Raw genomic sequence first — 23,570 nt, forward strand, 5'->3', positions numbered from 1 at the left:
TTAATACTGAAATGTTGCCATGTCACTAAACAGCCACAGAGCATAACTATTTAACATTAAAAGACTCAAGGGAATAATCATGTGATCTTGTGTTTTTAATTTCATTATGTACCATAAAATTACAATAAAACATGTACAACAGCAGTTTGAGGCACAAGCTTGATGGGCTTTGTAGCGAATCCTCATAAAAAATTGCTACACAACCCATCATTTAGACTTCTGAAACCCAAGAGCTCCTGTATAGCTGCGTCATTCAGTTTCATCTGAACAGATCACACAACTGATATTAAACATTCAATGCAACAGTCCTAATAACTAACAGCCATAGAGACAAACATGTTAAACCACTTCCCAGTTCCATAACAGTCTCAAAATATCATATTGTCAATGTACAGCCTAGAGAGCAGGATCAGAACAGGCACAGCAGGAAGGTTCTGTGGTGTGTGTCTGTGTTTAAAAACTCAAATGCATTTCTCCCCCCTGCTTGAAGTAATCATTGATTATTTTCCAACATGGTGATAACTAACTACTAGTCTCACCCACCAGCCTAGCCTGAGGATGAGGTTAGACCACAGCAGTAGAATCCTTGTTTAAAACTACCCAATTTGGTGAATAAATATTTCCAAGAAAGAGAACAGGGAGGAATGCACGTTACAAGTGTTCAAAGGGCCATTGATTTCCCTCATAGCAGGTGAAGGCAAGACAGTCCAGACACTGCACTGCCCTCGTGTGGCTTGAATTAGCACTGCACCTCACACAGACAACAGGGTCACTCACGCTCAGGAGGACGCAACCGCATACTGGACATTGTAGATAGAAATGGCATGAACGGAACTGAAATGATTCCTCACTATGCATGTCTAAGAGACATGTCAGTTCTACGCAATACATTTCTATCTGATCACCACCCAGGAGAGCACCTTTCTTTTTGTCTGATTTGGACAGAGCTAGTCATCTTCACCCTGGTTATCCATAATGAGGACATGAGTCCACTAACTTCTATTATGTTACCAGATAACATCAGTTTAAGGCAGATACATGTTTTAAGGCAGGAAGGAAGATGCATATCTTCATGTTGATTTCAAAAGTAACAAATTGCTTGGATTGGGACACCAGTAATTGTTGCAGTAATATGAGTCAGAGGTGGGGTGCAAGTTGTCCTGAACCCTGGCCTGATGGTGTCCCATTGGAGTGGTAGGTAGGTGTCACTCCCCATTGGCCCAGGGAAAGATGTTCTCTCCATAACAGTTGAAGTTAGAATTTGGGCATTGGGCAATCTGGTCCAAGATCTGTGGTTAAGGGCAACTTCTACCCAGAGCTGTGTGAGCCTGTCTCCATGCCTGGCATTCCTTCCAGTTCAGTAGCTGACCGGCGCTGATGAGACTGTGCAACACTACACTGCAGTCCTGAACACAGCCCTGGGTGTAGTAGCTGTTATGAGCCAATCTGAAATGGCACCCTATTCCCTATATAGTATACCATTTTTGGCCACTGGACTCTATCCAGAAGTAGTGCACTATGTAGGGAATATATACGGCCACCATTTGGGTCTAAATCACAAGTCTCTATGACGCGTACTCCTTCAGCAGCTGGCCGGCTATCACCAGTCTCTGGATCTCACTGGTGCCTTCATAGATCTCAGTGATTCGCGCGTCACGGTAGTGCCTCTCCGCTGGCATGTCTGTCACGTAACCCATTCCCCCAAGAACCTGGATTGACTTTTAGTTCCACAGATAGAGAAAAAGGGGTAAATATTTTTAAGGGTTTAGCATCTGAGAAATGTCAATGAATTCCATATTGATTATTGATTGATTCAGTCACTAGTTGTAGAAATAAGGACATGACAGGTTCTCTGATGCGTACCTGGTGGCCGCAGAAGGTAGCAGCCTCAGACGCTGCTAGTTTGGCCATCGCTGCTTCCTGTGGGGACAGGAAGGACAAAGTACAACGTTATGTAATATGACAGAGAGGATGGTGTGTGTGGTGTGGTGTGGTGGGATGTGTACCTTGGTGAAGGGTTTCTTGGCATCTTTTAGCATTGCAGCCTTCCAGGTGAGGAGACGAGCACTTTCAACAGCTACAGCCATGTCTGCCAGCTTGAACTGAAGCATAGAGATACACACCCTTCAAGTGGAGCTGACAGTATTTTAGCATATACACCCCCAGTAAGAACATGACACTGAACTGTGCGTTTCCAGGCAGTAGCAACAGAGACTTTAGACCATTAGAACACATTCGCCAAAAGCCACCTGAATGGATTTCTGCTAATATGTAAATACCACAGGAGTCCTCTTACATTAGTGACCTTTACAGTCCTTGATCAAACAACCATGAAAAGGTAGGCTCTCTCCTTCAGTTATGCACATCAACAAGATCAACAACTAATGCTAGCCAGAGCAAGATGTTATGACTGACTTGTGATCATTGACCTTGCTAGTTTGATTGTATTGACATTCCCAGCCTTCGTTACATTAAATGTGTTTTTGTCCAAAATATTGAGTCATTGAAACTGAAACAGTGCTTCCCGAACGGAGGCAGCAAACAATGTATCAAGCCCACTGGGATTTACAATCTGATAGCAATATTTTTTGGACTACCAAGAACTATTGGTGAATTATATGAATCATGCATTGACCTACATCCAACTATTCTACCAACAGTGCCTTAGTGTACGTCATGGAATGTTGAGTCAAATAGAAACTATTTTGAAACGTCTTATAAAGTTGGTTTTGTAGCATAAACTGAGAATTAGATTTTTTTGACTGATATGATTTGTTTGTTTGTCTGTTTCATATCTGAAAAGTAGTACAAACGTGGTCAGTTCCACTTTAATATAAGACACCTTAACATTTAAACAAACTTTTACATACACACACACACCTGTACAGCCTGCAGCTTGCCAATGGGCGCGCCGAAGGCGGTGCGTTTGTGAGCGTAGTCCGCAGCACAGTCCAGAGCAGCCTGAGCAATACCCAGGGCCTGGGAAGCTATACCTATACGCCCACTGTCCAGGGTTTGCTGTGGGACAAGCACATAATCACTCACATCGACTATGCACACACACAACCAACACCCCACCCCCACCTATAAACCGACCATGGCTATCTTGAAGCCTGATCCTCGTGACCCCAGCATGTTGCCCAGGGGTATCTTACAGTCCTCCAGGATGAGGTTGGCTGTGGAGGTTGCTCTGATGCCCAGCTTGTCCTCCTTCTTCCCCAGGGACAGGCCAGGATGGGGCATGGGCACCAGGAATGCACTGATACCCTATGGGGGGGGGGGCAACACACTGAAATGCATGTATAAGTTACATTTATTATAATATCAAAATACTGAGAAACAGAGAGAGTGAGCGAGTGAGAGAAGAAGAAGGAATATAGGGGGTTTCACTATGATTCGACTCCAACAACGGTGTATCTAACCTTGTGTTTGAGTGACTTGTCAGTGGTAGCGAATATAACAGTAGCCGAAGCATCCCAGCTGTTGGTAATCCAGGCTTTAGTCCCGTTCAACACCCACTCCTCTCCCTCCTGTCTGGCTAACGTAGACGCTGCCCCTGCATCACTACCATTACCTACACAGATGGGGGAGAGAAAGAGAGAGAATCAACAACCACTCATCTTCCCTAGTTGGAGTGTAGAAGTAAATGGAGGGCCCTGGGGCACAGTGTGTGTTGTGTGCGTCTGTGGTGTACCTGGTTCACTCAGAGCGAAGCAGCCAACTTTCTCTCCAGTCGTGAAGGGAGTGATCCACTGTTCCTTCTGCTTCTGTGTTCCAAACTTCAATATTGGCCCTATGTACAAAGACTACACACACATACCCTTTAGTATCAGTGTTAGATACAGCGACAACATAAAACACACACACCCTTACGTACGTTGTTGACCGAGACCACACATCCAGTGCTGCCGCAGCCCCTACTGATCTCCTCCACGGCCAGAGAGTAGGCCAGGTAGTCCATTCCTGCTCCTCCCAGCGCCTCAGGAACCTCTACAGCCATCACCCCCATAGCACCCAGCTCTCGCACCTGTAGAAACACACATGGATGCATTAGAGAAACATGCAGCTTCTCATCTGTCATTACTGCCCTAGAAGACTAAATAAGCCTTTGCTTACCAGAATGTAGAAAGTAAATATAATATAAATACATAATATAACCTTTGTCAAGATAAACCATCCACCTGACAGGTATATCAAGAAGCCGCTTAAACAGCATGATCATTACACAGGTGCACCTTGTGCTGGAGACAATAGGCCACTCTAAAATGTGTTGTTTTGTCACGCAACACAATGCCACAGATGTCTCATATTTTGAGGGAACGTGCAATTGACATGCTTAGTGCAGGAATGTCCACCAGAGCGGTTTCCAGAGAATTTGTCAATTTCTCTACCATAAGCTGCCTCAGAAAGGGGTGCTCAGGAGTATTTCTGTCTGTAATCAAGCCTATTCTGATTGGCCGGGCATGGCTCCCAAGTGGGTGGGCCTGTGCCCTCCCAGGCCCACCTATGTCTGCGCCCCTGCCGAGTCATGTGAATAGGGCCTAATGAATTTATTTCAATTGACTGATTTCCTTATTTAACTAGGCAAGTCAGTTAAGAACAAATTCTTATTTACAATGACGGCCTACCAAAAGGCTTCTTGCGGGGACGGTGGCTTCGATTAAAATTTTAAAATAAATAAAATAGGACAAAAACACACATCACAACAAGAGAGACAACACTACATAAAGAGACTTAGGACAACATAGCAAGGCAGCAACACATACAACACAGCATGGTACAAACATTATTGGGCACAGACAACAGCACAAAGGGCAAGAAGGTCAAGACAACAATATATCACACAAAGCAGCCACAACTGTCAGTAAGTGTCCATGATTGAGTCTTTGAATGAAGAGATGGAGATAAAACTGTCCAGTTTGAGTGTTTGTTGCAGCTCGTTCCAGTCGCTAGCTGCAGCAAACTGAAAAGAGTGTGTGACTTGGGGACCTTTAACAGAATGTGACTGGCAGAATGGGTGTTGTATGTGGAGGATGAGGGCTGCAGTAAATATCTCAGATAGGGGGGAGTGAGGCCTAAGAGGGTTTTATAAATAAGCATCAACCAGTGGGTCTTGCGACAGGTATACAGAGATGACCAGTTTACAGAGGAGTATAGAGTGCAGTGATGTGTCCTATAAGGAGCATTGGTGGCAAATCTGATGGCAGAATGGTAAAGAACATCTAGCAACTCGAGAGAACCCTTACCTGCCGGTCTATGAATTATGTCTCAGTAATCTAGCATGGGTAGGATGGTAATCTGAATCAGGGGTAGTTTGGCAGCTGGGGTGAAAGAGGAGCGATTACAATAGAGGAAACCATGTCTAGATTTAACTTTAGCCTGCAGCTTTGATATGTGCTGAGAGAAGAACAGTGAACCATCTAGCCATACTTCCAAGTACTGGAATGAGGTTACTACCTCAGGATTTAGAGCTTAAGGTAGTCATCCCACCTGTGGGAAGAGGGGCATTCTTCTTACCAAACCACATGACCTTTGTTTTGGAGGTGTTCAGAACAAGGTTAAGGGCAGAGAAAGCTTGTTGGATACTAAGAAAGCTTTGCTATAGAGCATTTAACACAAAATCCAGGGAGGGGCCAGCTGAGTATAAGTCTATCATCTGCATATACAGTGGGGCAAAAAAGTATTTAGTCAGCCACCAATTGTGCAAGATCTCCCACTTAAAAAGATGAGAGAGACCTGTAATTTTCATCATAGGTACACTTCAACTATGACAGACAAAATTAGAAGAAAAAAAAATCCAGAAAATCACATTGTAGGATTTTTAATGAATTTATTTGCAAATTATGGTGGAAAATAAGTATGTGGTCACCTACAAACAAGCAAGATTTCTGGCTCTCACAGACCTATAACTTCTTCTTTAATAGGCTCCTCTGTCCTCCACTCATTACCTGTAATAATGGCACCTGTTTGAACTTGTTATCAGTATAAAACACACCTGTCCACTACCTCAAACAGTCACACTCCAAACTCCACTATGACCAAGACCAAAGAGCTGTCAAAATTTTAGACCTGCACCAGGCTGGGAAGACTGAATCTGCAATAGGTAAGCAGCTTGGTTTGAAGAAATCAACTGTGGGAACAATTATTAGGAAATGGAAGACATACAAGACCACTGATAATCTCCCTCGATCTGGGGCTCCACGCAAGATCTCACGCCGTGGGGTCAAAATGATCACAAGAACGGTGAGCAAAAATCCCAGAACCACACGGGGGGACCTAGTGAATGACCTGCATCTGTAACACACTACGCTGCCAGGGACTCAAATCCTGCAGTGCCAGACGTGTCCCCCTGCTTAAGCCAGTGCATGTCCAGGCCCGTCTGAAGTTTGCTAGAGAGCATTTGGATGATCCAGAAGAAGATTGGGAGAATGTCATATGGTCAGATGAAACCAAAATATAACTTTTTGGTAAAAACTCAACTCGTCGTGTTTGGAGGACAAAGAATGCTGAGTTGCATCCAAAGAACACCATACCTACTGTGAAGCATGGGGGTGGAAACATCAAGCTTTGGGGCTGTTTTTCTGCAAAGGGACCAAGACGACTGATCCGTGTAAAGGAAAGAATCAATTGGGCCATGTATCGTGAGATTTTGAATGAAAACCTCCTTCCATCAGCAAGGGCATTGAAGATGAAACGTGGCTGGGTCTTTCAGCATGACAATGATCCCAAACACACCGCCCGGGCAACGAAGGAGTGGCTTCGTAAGAAGCATTTCAAGGTCCTGGAGTGGCCTAGCCAGTCTCCAGATCTCAACCCCATAGAAAATCTTTGAAGGGAGCTGAAAGTCCGTGTTGCCGAGCAACAGCCCCAAAACATCACTGCTCCAGAGGAGATCTGCATGGAGGAATGGGCCAAAATACCAGCAACAGTGTGTGAAAACCTTTGCTAACAAAGGGTATATAACAAAGTATTGAGAAACCTTTGTTATTGACCAAATACGTATTTTCCAAATAAATGAATTAAAAATCCTACAATGTGATTTTCTGGATTTTTTTTCTCATTTTGTCTGTCATAGTTGAAGTGTACCTATGATGAAAATTACAGGCCTCTCATCTTTTTAAGTGGGAGAACTTGCACAATTGGTGGCTGACTAAATACTTTTTTACCCCACTGTAAATGGATGAGAGAGCCTCCTACTGCCTGAGCTATGTTGTTGATGTAAATTGAGAAGAGCGTGGGGCCTAGGACCGAGCCTTGGGGTACTCCCTTGGTGACAGGCAGTGGCTGAGACAGCAGATTGTCTGACTTTATACACTGCACTCTTTGAGGTAGTTAGCAAACTAGGCCAAAGACCCCTCAGAGACACTAATACTCCTTAGCCGGCCTACAAGAATGGAATGGTCTTCTGTATCAAAAGTTTTGGCCAAGTCAATGACCAGACTGACCACCTCCCTATAGGCTGAGTCCTGGCCGTGTGGTGTCAACCTATCCCTCAACGTAACCAAGACTAAGGTGATGATTGTGGACTACAGGAAAAGGAGGACCAAGCACGCCCCCAATCTCATCGACAGAGCTGTAGTGGAGCAGGTTGAGAGCTTCAAGTTCCTCGGTGTCCACATCAACAAAACTAGAATGGTCCAAACACACAAAGACAGTCATGAAGAGGGCACGACAAAGCCTATTCCCCCTCAGGAAACTAAAAAGATTTGGCATGAGTCCTGAGATCCTCAAAAGGTTATTTAGCTGCAACATTGAGAGCATCCTGCCTGACTGGTTGCATCATTACTGGTACGGCAATTGCTCGGCCTCTGACCGGTCATTTCACTGAGTAGCCATTACAAACACAGGCTGTAAAACAGTGTATTTCATATACCTTTGACGATTGGATGTTCTTATTGGCACTATAGTATTGCCAGTGTAACAGTATAGCTTCCGTCCCTCTCCTCGCTCCTACCTGGGCTCGAACCAGGAACACAGACAACAGCCACGCTCGAAGCAGCGTTACCCATCGCTCCACTAAAGCCGCAGCCCTTGCAGAGCAAGGGGAACAACCACTCCAAGTCTCAGAGCGAGTGACGTTTGAAACGCTATTAGTGCGCACCCCGCTAACTAGCTAGCCATTTCACATCGGTTACACCAGCCTAATCTCGGGAGTTGATAGGCTTGACGTCATAAACAGCGCAATGCTTGAAGCACAACGAAGAGCTGCTGGCAAAACGCACGAAAGTGCTGTTTGAATGAATGCTTACGAGCCTGCTGCTGCCTACCACCGCTCAGACTGCTCTATCAAATCATAGACTTAGTTATAAGCTTCGAGTGTTATCATGCAGAAAACCCAGGCTTTTACGAGAGCAGAAATCAGTGAATCAGATATCAGAGCACAAGTCAAAATTGGGGCTAGCAACTGTAGATGGGCCAATGTGTACATGCACATTTCCAGATAACATCAGCAGTAATACAATCAGGGCACGGCAGAGGGCAGGGAGAGCTCTGCAGTGCTGATTTTATACATCTGAATGTGCATCAGATGGCAACAAGACCATATTGTACAGCAATTTCATTAGGTAACATGAATACAAAGCCAGCGAGAGGTTGTTAGAATAGGATGGGAAGCCAAAAGTCTGTGAAACCAATACAAAGTCAGAGTCCCGAGTGTGGGAACAAACAGTCTTTCCCACGGTTGGGTAAAGAAACATTGTAGTCAACAAAGCACAGGAGTCATGAGGCAAATAGCAAAATGCACAAGAAAAAAATGACTTGGGGCTAGCAATTTTAAATTCAGAGTCACTCGCCCCAACAGTGCGTGTGTGCTGGAGGCGAGCGAAAGCTCGGGAGATGTGGGTACCTGTGCCAGACGGGGAGGGGGTACCTGTACCAGACAGGGGGAGACAGGCCAGGGAAGACGGTGAACAGATCGCCAGGTGGAATCCAAGCAGCAGTGCAGCAGGCAACAGGAGTAGGTATCACTCCCACTTGGGAGAAATGTTGATTTCTGGAGGCAGATTTCTTGTAGAAAATGCCAGTGAATGGTCTTTGAACAGCAGGAGGGAGCTTCAGAGGACACTTCAAAGACTCCTGCCACTTGTTGGGTCCTAAGGCTTCAACACCTTTTACTTCACACCTCAGTGCTAATTGAAGTTGTATCTGGTCTGTCCTTGCAAGCCTGGCAGCCTTAACTCAGCATTCAGTCCCATAAAGTTAAATATATCAGTGTAATGTACTTTATATTTAATTTTCTTCTTGGCTTTCAAAATAGCATCAGACCTTATATGAACTGTAATGCAGCAAAATCTTAAATTGTTGCATGGAGCTTTTATATTTTTGTTAAGTATAGTTGACATCGGTAAAGTTCTAGGAACACAATTTTATTCGATTTTTATCATCTATGCTTCTCTCCCACAGCAGACGTTTAGGCATTGGGGAGGAAATGCAACAACCCCCAAAAACAGGAAAGATTTACTGTGCAAAATTACCAAATGACATCGGTTTTACCAGTTTTAAGGAAATTAAAAGCTGTGAAAACGACCCAACATGTTTCTGATAAGATTTCAGTTTGGCTTGGATGCATGCATACTATGTGGTTTAAATACTAATACTAATATCACCCATATTTTTTTTAAAAACTTTTTAACTTAAAAAAAAAAAAAACTTTCTTCCATGGCTAACTACCAGGAAGTTTGAAAAGACAGGCTGAGTGGGCAGGAAGCTTATATCTATTAGCTTGCCTTGACTGACAGATGTTTGAAAGGCCTATGTCAAGAAACTTGGATGAAATGAGCAATGTGGCAACAAAATTATCTTAAGTAAATTTGGTGATACACAAAGCAACTCGAACAACATTGAAATTGCATCAATTGCGTCACTTTTTCTTTTATACATCTCCCATTTGGCATGTCACTTATGATACAGTTCACAGGAGCACTGACGGATGTGTTGACATGACAACTGTGTCAGTTTTGAACGACCCTTCCCCCCTTTATTCAATGCTGGCTGAAGACCTAGCGAGCCAGTAACTAGCTAAAACCAGACACAGATGAAAGAAGACAAGTGTCTCTGCCATAGATAAATAGTGTAAACCTTTAATTATATTTGCTGGCACCCTACAGTCAAATTTTGGCATCTGTAGAGTAGCTACCTAGCTATATAAACCATGGCACTCGTCAAATACACCTTCTCCAGTGTTGGTTACAAGGCGGTACTACTTATTTAAATTAGGTAAGAGAATATGATCTTACCATAGGTGTATTAAAATGAGTTAGGGTGATGTCACCCTATCCCCTTAATAATCCGCCTCAGTAACTTTATGATCAATGTAAAAGCAACTGTCATTTTTCATACTTTGGTCAGCATATTTTTATCTGGTTTCATCCAAATATTACCCAAACATAATTGACTGTCATGACTTTTAAGATCCTGAAATAAATTATTCATTTTTCTCCACTCCTGTTGTAGATTTCTCTATGTAGATTTGGTGTATCAGTAATGCAATAGTGTTTCATTCTGCAGGAGTTAATAAACAACAAAAATATAAATGCAACAATTAAGATTTTACTGAGTTACAGTATATAAGGAAATCAGTCAATCGGAATAAATTCATTAGGCCCTAATCTATGGATTTCAAATGACTGGGAAATGGTCACAGATACCTTAAAAAAACGTAGGGGAGTGAATCAGTCAGTATCTGGTGTGATCACCATTTGCCTCATGCAGCACGACACATCTCCTTCGCATCTAGTTGATCAGCCTGTTGATTGTGGTCTGTAGAATGTTGACCGTCTCCTCTTCAATGGATGTTTGAAGTTGCTGGATATTGGCAGGAACTGGAACATGCTTTCGTACATGTTGATCCAGAGCATCCCAAACATGCTCAATGGGTGACATGTCTGGTGAGTATGCAATTGTGTTTGTTGCCCGTAGTTTATGCCTGCCTGCCTATACCATAACCCCACCATGGGGCACTCTGTTCACAACATTAACATCAGCAAACCGCTTGCCCACAAACGATGTCTGCCATCTGTCCGGTACAGTTGAAACCAGCTGTCAATCGTGAAGAGCACACTTCTCCAGCGTCCCAGTGGCCATCGAAGGTGAGCATTTGCCCACTGAAGCCTGTTACGACGCCAAACTGCAGTCAGGTCAAGACCCTGGATATGATGAGCACGCAGATGAGCTTCCCTGCGCAAGTTTCAAAAAGCATTTGGCGAATGGCATGTATTTGGCGCTCGTACAGTCAGGCTCTGAAGCTTAGGCTTACGCACTAATGACATACGAATAATGAAAAACTTCAATTTAGCCTATAGATATGAACTGCACAAGAATTATGCATTTGTAACGCATTTTTCCCATTTTTCAACCTGCCTGCCACCCACACAATATTTCATGACCCTAAACCCACCATTCCGGCGGATATAACCAAGAGTAGCGATGGGCTTTTGACATTTGACTGTTCGAGTACTAGCATAACAATTCCTCATTGAACACTGCATGGTGATGAATTGTGGCGATGACATCTATTTGGTGAGTAGGCGTAATGATTCTGATGAAAATACGCTCCGTTTTAATCAAACAAATATTTGTACATATTTTCAGTGTGGAACCTGTCTATGTTTATGGAGGTTATAGCCTGGGCTAATTGGCACTAGCAGTTCACAAGATAGCCAAAGCAGAAAATAGACGGGATGCAATTATTCCAAAACTGCAGCTTGTTGTTGGAACACATATTTACCTACTTCAAATCAACCAGTCCATTGTGAATTTGTGATAAAACTGTCTTCATTTGGCAAGGAGTGTAGATTGTGTATCCCTTCAGAGCCATTTATGCCCACTGTTTGTATAGGCATTTCTGTAGGCCTAACAGGAGAATGTGTGCAAATTCGCAGGTGTGTGTAGAGGGAGTGGTCGGAACACAAATGAGTGAAAGAGATATGGAGGGGAAAGGGAATTTAGGGAGAAGAACTGTGTTGGGGGGGGCAATTACTCATACCTAAAACCCCCGGGACTGTAGGTTATGAGTCTACCCGAGCATCACTAGTGTGTACCTGTTGCGCTGGGAAGAGGTGTTCCTTATCAAGTTTGCCAGCTATAGGACCCAGCTCTCTGTCTGCGTAGTCTCTACAGGTTTGTCTCATCATCTGGTGCATCTCTGGTAGCTCAGCTAGAGAGGACAGAGACCTACAGCCACTGACACACAGGCCCAGGGCTGGAAAGGGGGAGAAAGACAGAGAGAGAGAGAGAGAGAGGCTTTAGTATTGTAAGAGCTGCTCATGTCTAGCATGAATTCACAACATCATAACTCGACTGTTAGACAGTGTTACATGAATACAACTGCCCAGGTCGACCCTGAGTGACAACCAATCATTGTAAATAGACCCAACACACCCGCACCAGGGCCGTCACCAGAGTTTCATACCATTCAGGGATCAGTCCCAAAGACCAGGGGCTAAGGGGTTTGCAGGTCAGAGAAAAATGTTTGCCTTTTCTAAAATAATTTATTGTTTCGCTAGATCATTTTACATGACTTAAGACAATACAATAATATTTTATATACCACACAAATTACCTAAATGACAAGTTACTGACATTGACATAGAGATCAATAAAATGAATGACCCAAATCATAAATGAAACCAATAGCATTAGGCCAATGAAAAAGGTCCCACAGTTAACAGTGCATGTCAGAGGAAAAACCAAGCCATGAAGTCAAAATAATTGTCCGTAGAGCTCAGAGACAGGATTGAGTCGAGGCACAGATCTGGGGTAGGGTACCAAAACATGTCTACAGGCATTGAAGGTATCCAAGAACACAGTGGCTTCCATCATTCTTAAATGGAAGAAGTTTGGAACCACCAAGACTCTTCCTAGAGCTGTCCACCCAGCCAAACTGAGCAATCAGGGGATTAGGGCCTGGGAGGTGGATCAGGGTAAGGGAGTTGGCCAAGAACCCGATGGTCCCTGACAGAGCTCCAGAATTCCTCTGTGGGGATGGGAGAAACTTCCAGAAGGACAACCATCTCTGCAGCATTCCGTCAATCAGGACTTTATGGTAGAGTGGCCAGATGGAAGCCACTCCTCAGTAAAAGGCACGACAGCCCACTTGGAGTTTGCCAAAAGGCACCAAAAGGACTGTCAGACCATGAGAAACAAGATTCTCTGTTCTGATGAAACCAAGACTGGACTCTTTGGCCTGAATGCTAAGCGTCATGTCCGGAGGAAACCTGGCACCATCCCTACGGTGAAGCATGGTGATGGCAGCATCATGCTGTGGGGATGTTTTTCAGCCACATGGACTGGGAGAAAAGCAGCCAACAAGTGCTCAGCATGTGGGAACTCCTTTGACACTGTTGGAAAAGCATTCCAGGTGAAGCTGGTTGAGAGAATGTCAAGAGAGTGCAAAGCTGTCATCCAGACAAAGGGTGGCTTTTTGAAGAATCTCAAATATATTTTGATTTGTTTAACACTTTTTTGGTTAGATTCTATATGTGTTATTTCATAGTTTCGATGTCTTCACTATTATTCTACAATGTAGAAAATGGTAAAAATAAAGAAAAACCTTGAATGAGTAGGTGTTCAAAATGTACACTACCGGTCAAAAGTTTTAGATCTTGAATGATGTAGGCTAAGTAGCCTAACTATTGTTTAACAGAATTTTAGCACAGATAGAGTTAAACACAGCAACTTGTATTTAGTTTAAATCAAATAATATTTTAGCATATAGCGTGTGCTGTTGAGTTGTGTTTGAGGAAAAAACTTTTTTTCTACATTTCAGCACAATCATCCTAAAATTGTCATAAGAAAAGATGGTGTTTTTGGTATAAGAGTAGCCTGACATTATCTATGCTATTATATTAGGTTTGTTATGTACAATATTAATCAATCATGAAGTGATCTTGCGAAAAAGTACCATTCTGAGAAGTGGCGAAGCATCACTCCACTGCACACTGGCAGCACGACACCCTTGATTCTAACGGTTGGATGACTTTGTGAGTGTCACGTAACCATAGCTCTATTAACTAAAATGTACACCATCGCAAAAGATTCAGGGCTGACCCAAAATCATTCAGGGCCCCAAAAGCAAGGTCCTGGTGACGTCCCTGGCACGCACACACACAGTACCATCCACAATACATAACGGTCTAGCTAAATCTCGCCACACTGACAACCCCCTGCCTGTGGGATAAAGGTTGGAGACTGGACATGAAGATTATCAACATGCATCATCATTAGGTAAAGTTAATTTCAGCAGCATACCACCCTGCATCCCACTGCTGGCTTGCTTCTGAAGCTAAGCAGGGTTGGTCCTGGTTGGGAGACCAGATGCTGCTGGAAGTGGTGTTGGAGGGCCAGTAGGAGGCACTCTTTCCTCTGGTCTAAAAAACTATCCCAATACCCCAGGGGAGTGATTGGGGACATTTTCCTGTGTAGGCTGCTGTCTATGGGATGTTAAATTGGGTGTCCTGACTCTGTGGTCACTTAAGATCCCATGGCACTTATTGTAAGAGTAGGGTGTTATCCCCAGTGTCCTGGCTAAATTCACAATCTGCCCCTCAAACCATCAGTCACCTAATTATCCCCAGTTTACAATTGGCTCATTCATCTCCTCTCCCCTGTAACTATTCCCCAGGTCATTGCTGAAAATGAGAATATGTTCAGTCAAATTACCTAGTAAAATAAAATAAAGAGAGGCCCTGGATGAAAGTAGGCTGTGACTTGTAAACTAAAAAGATTATTCAGTAGCAAATGACTAGTCATTTAACTTTGCAAATTCCCTCAAGAAGTAAATAATAGCGATAATAATCGCTTATATCAATTTATATTGGTTGGCTGTTAAAATGATCCACCCCTTTAAAAACATTTTTAGCCTAAAGTGACATACCCAAATCTAACTGCCTGTAGCTCGGGACCTGAAGCAAGGATATGCATATTCTTGGTACCATTTGAAAGGAAACACTTTGAACTTTGTGGAAATGTGAAAGGAATGTAGGAGAATATAACACAATATATATCTGGTAAAAGCTACCATCATCTTTGAAATGCAAGAGAAAGGGCATAATGTATTATTCCAGCCCAGGTGTAATTTAGATTTTGGCCACTAGATGGCAGCAGTGTATGTGCAACGTTTTAGACTGATCCAATGAACCATTGTATTTCTGGTCAAAAAGTTGTATCAAGACTGCCCAAATGTGCCTAATTTATTTATTAAATAACTTTTATTTTCAAAATTGTGCACGCTCCTCAAACAATAGCATGGTATTTTTTCACTGTAATAGCTACTGTAAATTGGACAGTTAGATAAATTCTTGTTAAAGCTTTCTGCCAATATTAGATATGTCCTGGGAAATCTTCTTGCTACTTACTAATGCTAATCGCATTAGCCTACATTAGCGCAACTGTCCCATGGACGGGACACCGATCCCGAAGAAGTTCACTATACTGAACAAAAATAAAACGCAACATTCAACAATGTCTAAGAGTTACAGTTCATATAAAAGGAAATCAGTCAATTAAAATAAATTCATTAGGCCCTAACCTATGGATTTTAGATGACTGGGAATACAGATATGCTTCTGTTGGTCACAGATACCTTTAAAACAAGGTAGGGGTGTCACCACCATGTCTTATGCAGCGCGACACATCTCCTTTGCATAGAGTTGAATAGTCTGTTGATTGTGGCCTGTGGAATGTTGTTCCACTCCTCTTCAATGGCTGTGCGAAGTTGCTGGATATTGTCGGGAACTGGAACACACTGTCATAAACGTCCATCCGGAGCATCCCAAACATGCTCAACGGGTATCATATCTGGTGAGTATGCAGGCCATGGAAGAACTGGGACATTTTCAGATTCCAGGAATTGTGTACAGATCCTTTTGACATGGAGCTGCGCAATATCATGCTGAAACATGAGGTGATGGCTGAATGGCACGACAATGGGCCTCAGGATCTCATCACGTTATCTCTGTGCATTAAAATTTCTGTCGATAAAATGCTAATGTGTTTGTTGTCCATAGCTCATGCCTGCCCATACCATAAGTCCACCTTGTTCACAACATTGACATCAGCAAACTGCTCACCCACACAACACCATAAACATGGTCTGTGGTTGTGAAGTGGTTGGATGTCGGCTTATGGTAGAGAAATTAACATTCAGTTCTCTGGCAACAGCTTTGGTGAACATTCCTGCAGTCAGCATGGCAATTGCACACTTCGAGACATCTGTGGCATTGGGTTGTGTGACAAAACTACACATTTTAGAGTGGCCTTTTATTGTCCCCAGCACAAGGTGCATCTGTGTAATGATCGTGCTGTTAATTCAGTTTCCTGATATGCCACACCAGTCAGGTTGATGGATTATCTTGGCAAAGGAGAAATGCTCACTAACAAGTATGTAAACACATTTGTACACAACATTTAAGAGAAATAAGATTTTTGTTCATATGGAAAATGTGTGGGATATTTTATTTCAAGTCATGAAACATGGGACCAACACTTTACATGTTGAGTTTATATTCTTGTTCAGTGTAGGTGAAAGGTCACCTCTGTCCTCTCGCTTTTAACCTTTATCCCAGTGCGAGCGCTTGCCCGAGAAAACACTTGGGTGGACAACGAAACCGATACATTGAAATGCGAATAGATTAATTACAATCTGTGTATTACATAGCTAACCACCCAACAAAAGTCAGCGCAAACAATGGTTACTTAACGTTAACTGGTTGCAGTCCTTACTTAACCCCATTCAAGTTCAAATGCCTCGAAAGCTATTACTAGCTCAACTAAAGCCAGACTAATTTACTGCCATTGCAAATGCAGCATTCTAGTAATGCATAAAAGCTGTGAATCGTTTTTGGGGGTGGTTAGCTAGCTAAGAAGCCAACTAAACGCTCGATATGCAATTAGCTGTCGTTACTTAGCATTGGTCTTTAGCTAGCTAGCTCATTACCAAATACTAGCATAAGCTACTAGCCGAGTAATGTAGCTAGCACCCCGGCACATGACTGTCAGTCTATTCATTGTCGAAGGATCAACAAACAAAATAAGTACAATATCCCTTTGTATTCGAGAGACAAATTAGTATTTTTCAATAGTTTGTGTATTGATTGTATACTGACCTTTTCCAGCTTTGAAGAGTGCTGCCATGTTGTTTATGCTTGACTTGCTGCTTGAAACCAGACAGCTGGAGTCGCTATCAACCCACGTGACATAGTTCGAGTGACGTCTGTACTTTTGTTATGGTTATGTAGCCTGAATTTCTTTATATAATATATATTTTTATTGCAGATTAACCAGTATACAACCAGACAATGATAACATTTGCTAGGGGGCACAACAAATGACAGATTTTACAAAGACCTTAAAAGATACACACATATTGATTGCTGTCACAGCTTTCGTATTAGAAGAATGTAGAATGGTCTTAATGTACTGCTCGAATTCCTTATAGAAAACACGGAAGAGTGTTTTTTTATTAGTGAATTTACATTTATGAAATTACATTTTTCCATTAGCACAATTACATTTATGAGGTAAAATTGTTTTTCTTTATATTTATTATGGTTAAGGAAACCGAGTAGCACCTTCTCCCATAACAAACAAAAGCCATCAAGAATATTAACAATTATAAAACTGTGAATATCTTTCCATAATTTCTTTACATGTAGATAATGCAAAACTGTTTCTGGATGCTCAACACAAAATGTACAGTTTATGCTAATGTATTTTTTGAGTTTCTTCAGGTAATGATTTGCAGGGTAATACTTAAGGATCATTCTGAACGAGACCTCTGACCTTGTAAACAAGCAGGTATTTGTGTGGTAATAACCAGACCTTTTTCCAACAGATATTATTGACAAATGTATTCCAGTAAGTTGTGACATAAGGAATAGATACAATATCCCTTTGAAATAAAGAACGTATAGATCTGTTGTTCTGAGGGAGCAAGGAGAAACATATTTTCCTATTGGAGAGTCAACTGGATTAAGTTAGGGTAGGTCAAGAAGGTGAGGTAGCCTATATTTCTTATCAGAATGATTTGGATACATGTTTACATCAGTATAGCTGCAGCTTTTTGTTGCAGAACTGGATGTTAGAACAACCGGATGCTCTGTTGTAACCTAAAATGAGCTCATTTCATAATTTTCCTATTTTAATGATGATTTATCAAGTCTACATCTTTTTCTTTGGTCAGTTTATGGGACCATTGGCCAAAACTCAAAGGTGAACATTTTAAATCCCTCATATTTGTCAAATCTTGTGTTTTGTCATAAACTGACCATAACTCCTACGTCATAGTTCTAGATAGGAAACACATTTCAAGGTCCCATTGAATAATCTTATACAAGCTTTATCTACATTCATCCTCATGGTTAGGTAATAATAATTTAAACTGTTCAATCTATAGCTTAGAGACAGGGGGACTGTGCTGTCTGTCAGTGGTGAGAGGGGCAGTGTTCAACCTTTAACCCCTCGCTAAATCAGATGGTCCTTTCTCAGTCTAACAGGACAGATGGAGAGGTGAGGGACAGAAGGAAGAGAGAGAGAGATGGACACAGTGAAGGAGGGAGAGACCGAGAAAGACAAAACATTGGGAGAAAGCAGTCAGACAGACATAAGGGAAGAGAGAGAAATAAACAGTGAATAAGAAACAGAGAAAGACAGTGAAGCACAAAATGCTGTGGTAAAAATGTTGCCACAGGCTCTGAATAAAAGTAGTCCAGGCAAAAGGAGTTCAAGTTTTTCAAAACATGTTTATTATTTGGCATCATAAAAAGTCATTTAGGTTGTTCCAGTTGGTACGATGCTGTCATTCTATCCCTTTAGGATGGAGGGATGAGGGTGGGTGAATGGAAGGAAAGGAGGGATAGGATTGGAGAAATAAAAAGCGCCTGTTGAGCGGGTTGAGTGAGGGAGGGCTGGCTGCAGTTACAGCGTCCGTCCACCAGAGTTCACTCACTTGGTGGCGGAAGTGAGGTTGAAGCAACCACGCTGATGGAACTGCATGTCCCTGACGCGACGCATGGACTGGATCTGGGGCTGGAAGGCACAGAACTCGTTGTAGTGTCTGTAGTCACCACACTCAAACAGGTACTGGTAGCCTCTGTATCCGGGGTACTGGTAACCCACCCACCTGGAGAGAGGAGGAGATAGAGAGGATCAGTTTACCGTATATTACCGTATATTTAGATTTATACTATTTATAGGCTGTTTTTAGATTAAAATGAAGTCATATAATGGAGTTCTACAGTCATAAATGTACCTTTGATATTTTATGACACACAAACATGACACAGTCCTCCCCATGACTGACTGAATACTTCCCTTGTTGTAGGCACAAGGCAAGGGACCTGCAGCTCTGCCTTAGTCTCTGGGCCATATGTCACTATACTGCTGCTAATGTATTACTACTCTATTTCTAGCTTCTCCTGCAGATATGAGCTTTATCACTGATATAGCTGATGATTTGTCAGTTTATTTAACCAGGTTCTCAGCAGCAGAGTAGCCCTACTGCTGTGATACATATACATATAGATGTGGTGTGCGTGTATAAGGATGAGTGCATGTGTGTCTGTATGTGTGTGTACTCACACTCCGCCAGGCACCCTCACGCTGCCCACCCTGTCAGTGAAGCCGTGCGCCCAGAGGGTGGGCACGTCATCCTCCTGGATCTCCATCTTATTGCCCTTAAAGTCAGAGAGCTCAAACAGACAGATCTTGTGCTCCATGCTGTCCTGATGAGGAAAGGAGGGAGAGAGGGAAGGAAGGGTACAGTGTTGGAGGTTAATTCCACTAGCTACTGTATTAGCCCTGGTCACCAGATGTTTTTGCTTTAGCAAACTCATTTGTCATTGTCATGTTGGGAATGTGTGTGTGAAAATGTGAGAATGTGTTTGTGTGTGTGTTTGGCATGAGTCTATGTGTGTATGCGAACGTGTGTGTGTGTGTGTGTTCCTCACCATGCGGATGGGTCTGAGGGACATGAGGCAGTCGCTACGGTAAGAGTTGCTCCAGGTATCCCAGCGAGGGTACTCTCCCTTCTCCAAGATGAACATCTCCCCACGGAAGTTAGTCTGCTCAAAGGCAACAAAGCTGGAGAGGGGGGGCCATCAGGGACAGGGGGGGCACAAGGGGGAGATAGGGGAGAGAGGGATTAGAAGACGGGATGAAATGAGTGTGAAGAACTGTGAAAGAGTACAGGATCAGTGTTTGATCTCAGATATTAAAGTGTTCCTGTGTTTTGGACTAGAATATAGTGGAGCTTACTGATTGTGTAATCATACCCTATAGGTGTGTGTGTGTGTGTGATCTTTCCCTGTAGGTGTGTGTGTGTGTGTGTGTGTGTGTGTGTGTGTGTGTGTGTGTGTGTGTGTGTGTGTGTGTGTGTGTGTGTGTGTGTGTGTGTGTGTGATCTTTCCCTGTAGGTGTATGTGTCCACTTACGGGCCGCACTCAACGATGATACTGCGCACTCTCTCCATGCCGCGGTCACACACGTTCATGCACTCATTCTGGATCTCCATCATTCTGCCCTGGAAGTTCTCCTGGTCGAACAGCATGATCTGCAGGGGTCCGAGTTTAGATGACATCATCAACAGGAGAGGTCAAGGGTGAGACACTGTCCTTATTCCAGAAATATTGTATTCTATATTTGCCATTTTACCATAGAATTAGAATGAATATGGTGCCTTTTACTACTGCAGGTATGTAACTACTGTAGGACTCAGAGCCCTCTACAGTTGGGGCTGGTAACTACAGTAACTCAATCTATCAATCAGTTAGAAAGCTCCATTATCACTCTGACTACCTGGACAGGAGCTTCCTTCCACTAAACCCAAAGCCCCCTGTACTGCTGTGAAGGCCGTAAGATGTCTGGGGTCATCTTAAGACCCACTGACTGAGTAGCAATGTTTCCAATCACAACAGACCTCCTGTATAATGCTCTATCCATAGACAATTAACCCTGCTCAAATAAAGGCTAAAGGCAAATGGCTAACTTTAGACTGTTTGCTGCTCCCACACAATGGGTGGACATTACTCTTTTTTTCTGCAGTTACAATTTGAATCCAGCTCCTGTGCCAAGTGGGCTGTGTCTATATACAATGGAGATGTGGTGACTCACTTTGAAGTTTCCCATGCCAGGGTCTCCGGTCTTGGTGGCCTTGCTGGTGGCAGCGGGGGCAGGGGCTCCCTTGTCCTTAGCATCAGTGCCCTGACTGGAGGCGGACTTGGCGGTCTGAGACATGGTGAGGGATCAGGAGATTCTGACAGAGAGCGGGAGGGAGATGGAAAGTACGGAGGGAGAAGGGATAGAGGGAGGGACAATGGAGGGAGGGGATGGAGAGATGAGTGTGGGAAGAGAGGGGGCAAGGAGAGGATGGAGGGATTGGAGAGAGGGGACAGGGAGAGGAGAGGTATGTCAGAGGAAAGAGAGGATGGAGCAACCAGAGACAGTAAAAGAGAGTATTGACGGAAAGAGGGCGAGTGAGGAGGATAGAGATGCAAGTAAAGAGAGGGAAAGAGAATGGAGGGGGAGGTAGAGAGATAGATTGAGAGAAAGAGGGACAAGGAGAATACATGTAAAACAGTCAAAACACAATCAGGTAAAGGTGTGGTATCTATGTTCTTACTACAGAATGAATGTGTGTTGATTGTGTGTTACTATTTTATTTTTGTAAATAACTAAGGCAGGACACAGAGGCCACACACTTCCATAGGATGGATCAGAATCACCAATAAGAAAGTAACCATCCAATGTAGCAATCCAGCCTGGGGTCTGAGTGCCTCATGTAGGCCCTGAGGCCTGGGCTTCTGTTAGGGGCTCTGCCCCGCTCAAGGGTGACACACCCAGGCATTGTAGGCTGAGAGGAGTGGGCCCTTGTTTACTGTTTGCCGCTGTGGACTGTGTGTATGGGTGGGGTGTGTCCTTACCTGTGTGTACAGCTTGTAGTGCCGTGTGGGGTAGGCTGGCTCGTGCTGGCCCCCTCAGTGCAGAGCCCTAGCTTTTATACCCTGGCAAGGGCCGAAAGCCGGGGCTCGCAGGACAATAAAAACACAAGCGTCATCAGAGTTGATCTGGACCAAAGCACCCCAGGTCATCGCATCACCCAGAACCCCCCACCCTCCCCCGTGCTGCCTGTAAGCACTTTACTGTCAATGGAAAGCCCTGACAATGGCACTTTCCCCTCTGTTAGTGCGCTGGGCCTGTAAACTATAGCAGCATATAGAGAACAGGAATGCATAGACCTGAAGGGCGCAAGGAGTTAATCCTCTAACACAAACACACGCAGCTGCATGCACACACACATGCATGCACTCATGTACAGACACACACACAGACACATACACACAGACACACACACACAGTGTTTCTCTCTTATCTTTCTCTTACTCTAACAGGAAAAACTTTACATGGTATAGCCATGACTGATTTACTCTGTTCCTTCTTCTACTTCTTCTTCTTCTTCTTCTTCTTCTATGTAGTTCCAAGCACAATGTGTGAAAAGTAGTTTATGAATATAGTTAAGATCACTATTCATATTTTTTTACTATAATAATTTATTATAATTATTATCGGAGAAAGGATATGGATATGTAACCAGGTGATAACGTCTCACAGCACTGTCTGTCTGTCTCCCACACGTTTTACATGGATATAATGCTAATATACAGGCAGTATCACACAGCATTTTAAAACACAGAAAAGGATGCTAAAGGAAGATAGAGGAGAAATAGTAGAGCCTGTATGACACTGACAAAGCCTTAATCCTTGTCTTTTCTCCTCTCTACTCCTCTCTTCTTCCTCCTCTTTCCTGACCCCCCATCTCCCCGTCTCTCTCTACCCCCTCACCACAGGTCTTTATGGGAAGTGTTCATGTTCTACACACATTGTCCAATCAAGTACAGGTCCCTCCATTGTACAGGTCAATGTTAATGATCATGAAGTTATGGTTTTAAGAATAAAGATGACTTTTTCAATGTTGTGGGCATCGTGATCCTTGAAAGATTGGTTGATTGTTTGTTTGTTTGATTGGTTAATTAACTAATTTAGATAGATACAGTTCCTTCAGAAAGTATTCACACCCCTTGAATTTTTCCACATTTTGTTGTGCTATAAAGTGGGATTGAAATTAATTTAATTGTCAGTTTTTTTGTCAACAATCTACTCAAAATACTCTAATGTCAAAGTGGAAGAAAAATTCAAACATTTATAAAAAATAATATATGAAAAAATAAAACACTAATATATCTTGATTACAAATAGTTGAAGTTGGAAATTTACATACACTTACTTTGGAGTCATTAAAACTCGATTTCAACCACTCCACAGATTTCTTGTTAACAAACTATAGTTTTGGCTAGTCGGTTAAGGACATCTACTTTGTGCATGACACCGTCATTTTTCCAACAATTGTTTACAGACAGATTATTTCACTTATAATTCGCTGTATCACAATTCCAGAAGTTAACGTAAACTAAGTTGACTGTGCCTTTAAACAGCTTGGGAAATTCCAGAAAATGATGTCATGGCAGCATCATGTTGAAGTGGTGCTTTGCTGCACGAGGGACTGCATTTCACAAAATAGA

General features: G+C 43.0%; 2 protein-coding genes across 2 annotated transcripts; both read right to left on the bottom strand.

Annotated features, from left to right (window-relative positions):
- Nucleotides 1–77: 77 nt before the first annotated feature.
- On the bottom strand, nt 78–17,226 carry LOC112220230 (short-chain specific acyl-CoA dehydrogenase, mitochondrial). The gene is made up of 10 exons (XM_024381962.2): nt 17,103–17,226; nt 12,039–12,199; nt 3,878–4,027; nt 3,695–3,806; nt 3,423–3,574; nt 3,097–3,267; nt 2,881–3,018; nt 2,007–2,102; nt 1,864–1,920; nt 78–1,718 (listed from the first exon to the last, which is right to left on the bottom strand). The coding sequence occupies exons 1-10, from the start codon at nt 17,128–17,130 to the stop codon at nt 1,566–1,568; spliced, it is 1,218 nt and encodes a 405-aa protein (XP_024237730.1). The 5' UTR covers nt 17,131–17,226; the 3' UTR covers nt 78–1,565.
- Nucleotides 17,227–18,717: 1,491 nt separating this feature from the next.
- LOC112220229 (beta-crystallin B1-like) lies at nt 18,718–22,015 on the bottom strand. Its single transcript, XM_024381961.2, has 6 exons — nt 21,915–22,015; nt 21,106–21,247; nt 20,427–20,545; nt 19,944–20,076; nt 19,576–19,718; nt 18,718–19,117 (listed from the first exon to the last, which is right to left on the bottom strand). Exons 2-6 carry the CDS (start codon nt 21,226–21,228, stop codon nt 18,940–18,942), a joined length of 696 nt encoding a protein of 231 aa, XP_024237729.1. The 5' UTR covers nt 21,229–21,247; nt 21,915–22,015; the 3' UTR covers nt 18,718–18,939.
- Between the last annotated feature and the right edge of the window lie 1,555 nt (nt 22,016–23,570).

Source organism: Oncorhynchus tshawytscha, linkage group LG20 (genome assembly GCF_018296145.1).
Source record: "Oncorhynchus tshawytscha isolate Ot180627B linkage group LG20, Otsh_v2.0, whole genome shotgun sequence".
In the NCBI taxonomy this organism is placed as follows: Eukaryota; Metazoa; Chordata; class Actinopteri; order Salmoniformes; family Salmonidae; genus Oncorhynchus; species Oncorhynchus tshawytscha.